This window comes from Branchiostoma belcheri, unplaced genomic scaffold (assembly GCF_001625305.1).
Source record: "Branchiostoma belcheri isolate BF01 breed outbred unplaced genomic scaffold, Haploidv18h27 scaffold267, whole genome shotgun sequence".
NCBI classification, from domain to species: Eukaryota; Metazoa; Chordata; class Leptocardii; order Amphioxiformes; family Branchiostomatidae; genus Branchiostoma; species Branchiostoma belcheri.
Window position 1 is genome coordinate 71,079 of NW_017803873.1, and position 2,631 is coordinate 73,709.

At 38.4% G+C, this 2,631-nt stretch overlaps 1 protein-coding gene across 8 annotated transcripts in view; it reads left to right on the forward strand.

Moving 5' to 3' along the window:
- LOC109472103 (beta-1,4 N-acetylgalactosaminyltransferase 1-like) overlaps window positions 1–2,631 on the forward strand; it is an 84,062-nt gene that overhangs the window by 54,433 nt on the left and 26,998 nt on the right. For 6 of the 8 annotated variants that reach the window (XR_002140341.1, XM_019771676.1, XM_019771675.1 and 3 more), the window contains one exon: window positions 382–489. The exons of the other annotated variants lie outside the window; for them this stretch is intronic. Coding sequence is in view for 5 of the 6 variants with exons in the window: in XM_019771676.1 (XP_019627235.1) it covers window positions 382–489 (108 nt within the window). In the remaining variant the exon portion in view is untranslated. The remainder of the gene's footprint in view (window positions 1–381; window positions 490–2,631) is intronic. 8 annotated transcript variants of the gene reach the window in all.

Below are 2,631 nucleotides of genomic sequence, written 5' to 3' on the forward strand. Positions count from 1 at the left end.
CCCCCCCCCCCCCTCCGTTAGTAACGGAGAAGCTGGGGCAAATGACTGCACCCATCTCACAAACATTCTTTGATTCGTATACCAGGAAACCAAGAATCGTACTAGATATAGCGGAACATTTCTGTCGATCAACTTTCTAAGCCTTGTCCAGTGGTTTTCGCGATCAAAGGCTTCAGAGGCATCCATTAAGCACACAAAGACAGGGGACCCTAACCTAGAGGCTAGAACGGGTGGCGGTGTTTGGTGATCAGATACTTAAAGTAGGATGGTCACACATCTTTCAAACACAAATATTTGCTTTACAGGATCCTTAATCCGCAAACAAGTCATATACTGTCATTTTTCTCCTCAAGTATACTTATTATTCTGATGTCATTTCAGGAATATACGCTAACGACGCCGTGTTAAATATATTTCTTGCCTCTACCAATGACGCCAAAGCGGTGGGCTTCGATCCACATCCATTACTCGCTCGAATTGGACACAATGGTATGCAATTTCGCAATTAAATAAAAATTCAAGCATACAAGCTTGGGTTTTTTTACTACAATGAAAAACGTGTTTTTATATTTTTTACAGGCATGTTGGCAAATTCAGTAATTATGTCATTTTTTTTTGCTCACGTTTCTTCTCCTTCTCCTCCTTCTTCTCCTGCCACCTCTTGAAATCGATTCAACTCCTTTATTTTGGGGTAAAAATAAAAACATGAAATTCGACATGAAGGTAGAGAGGGAAAATACGGGGGGGGGGGTATCTGCGAGGCGGGTCCACGCGGTGTCTGCCGTTAGCGATTGATGTTTACCATTTCATACTGGGTTTGTTCCGATTCGTGTGATTCCAATAAGCATCTCACATAACTAAGAACTAGTTGGATGAATAATAGATTTATCGATGTCTGTGTATGATTTAACAAACAAAAATCTGACGCTAAAACTGCCAAACATTTTGCTGTTCTCTGTTAGAACAACGCAAGCCGGAGGTCAATGACCTGCGCTCGCAAGTATTAAAACAAACGCGTTTAACATGTAATGTGTATTGTCAGCGCGCGTGCGCCACGGTATCGTTATCAACAATTTTCCACAACCTTCACCGACAGGGCGGGGCTGTAATATAAGATGTTTTATTGCAAATCCATGCCTGAACGCTAATTGCAGAAACAGACGAAAAAAAGGTATAAAAAACAATTAGTACAGAGAACAGTACTGGTAGAAAAACCACTGGGTTTTTTTAAGACGGAGGAAAACAAAGGGTCTTTGGATGTTAAGAGGAGAGTGTAATAAAGGAGCCGACGGCTTCTGCTAGCCGGGTTAATAGTTACGTTACATCAAGGAGGTTCAAAAACGAACCTGATAAAAAAGGAAATCTTATAGATAGGGGAGATTGACGTAAGGAGTTGTGAAAGAGAAGGGGGCGAAGCTTCAATTTAACCCTCAACAGAACACCTTCCCGGACTGATTAATCTGTACACCTGGGGTCCGCGCGGACCCCAGAGCAGTTTTTTGCTAATTTTTAGAAATTATCAACATGCTACCAGCTCAATTGTTTTGCAAACTGATGTGGGAACCTCTGTGTCCACATTACATACAAAATCATACATTTTGAACTTTTTCTATTTTTTGGTGAAGAAAAGAAGACAAGAAGAAATACCCGATTTTTAAACCCATTTCAGACTGAAGGGGCTTTTGAGGCCAGACTTTGATCTCAGATAGCGGCTAAACGGCTTGCGCTAGAAGTATCAAATTTGGAGACCTTTCCTAAAATGTCTCTGGAAAAAAGTTCATATTAGTTTTATACTAGTAAGTTGATGTTTTTTTGTGTTGTCATGGCAACGGGTAGTTTTTTGAAAATAGAAGTAATTTTGGTTTAAACATAAAACATTTTCTGAGTTTTATATAAAATTACACTTCTTTCCAACATTTATAACATCTTACATAATTAAATATAAGTTTAATCATTTGATATGCATAGAATATGCTAATTTGATGACGTCATTGGTCAAAATCCAATATGGCGGACTATATTATTAGCTCTGACGTCATATGACGTCATAATTACACCAAAGTTATTAAAATTTAATTCTATTACTACACCATTCTCTGAAAACTTGGTAGACATACGATGAATGCATAAAAACATATAAAAACGGAAATAAGGTAATGTATAAGAACGCCAGTGTATCCATTATGATCGAAAGCCGGCTGGGGTCCGCGCGGACCCCAAAAGAAAATCAGATATAATTTTTTTATAAAATGGTAGAAACGGAGTTTTCTGCACTGTATTGATAGACAACTTTGTGGGTGACAATTACCTAAAATTTCAGAAAAAAATCTTTAGAAACAAAAAAAGATATTACAGAATATATAGTGCTGGGGTCCGCGCGGACCCCAGGTGTACTGTTTAGGGTTAATTAAGAGATATAGACTTTGAAACTTTACCAAAATAATGGCAGCCATATTGGTCACACCCAGCATCATTCCAAAATTGGCCGGAAATCCAAAACATGTCTGATTTTTCTAAAAGTGCTATGAATCAATAGTACTTATATGTCCCTAACCCCTGATGGCGTGTCAAGTCAATTTATGCTTTTGATAAAGAAATATCCACTTTGGAAGTTGACCAAAATAATGGCAG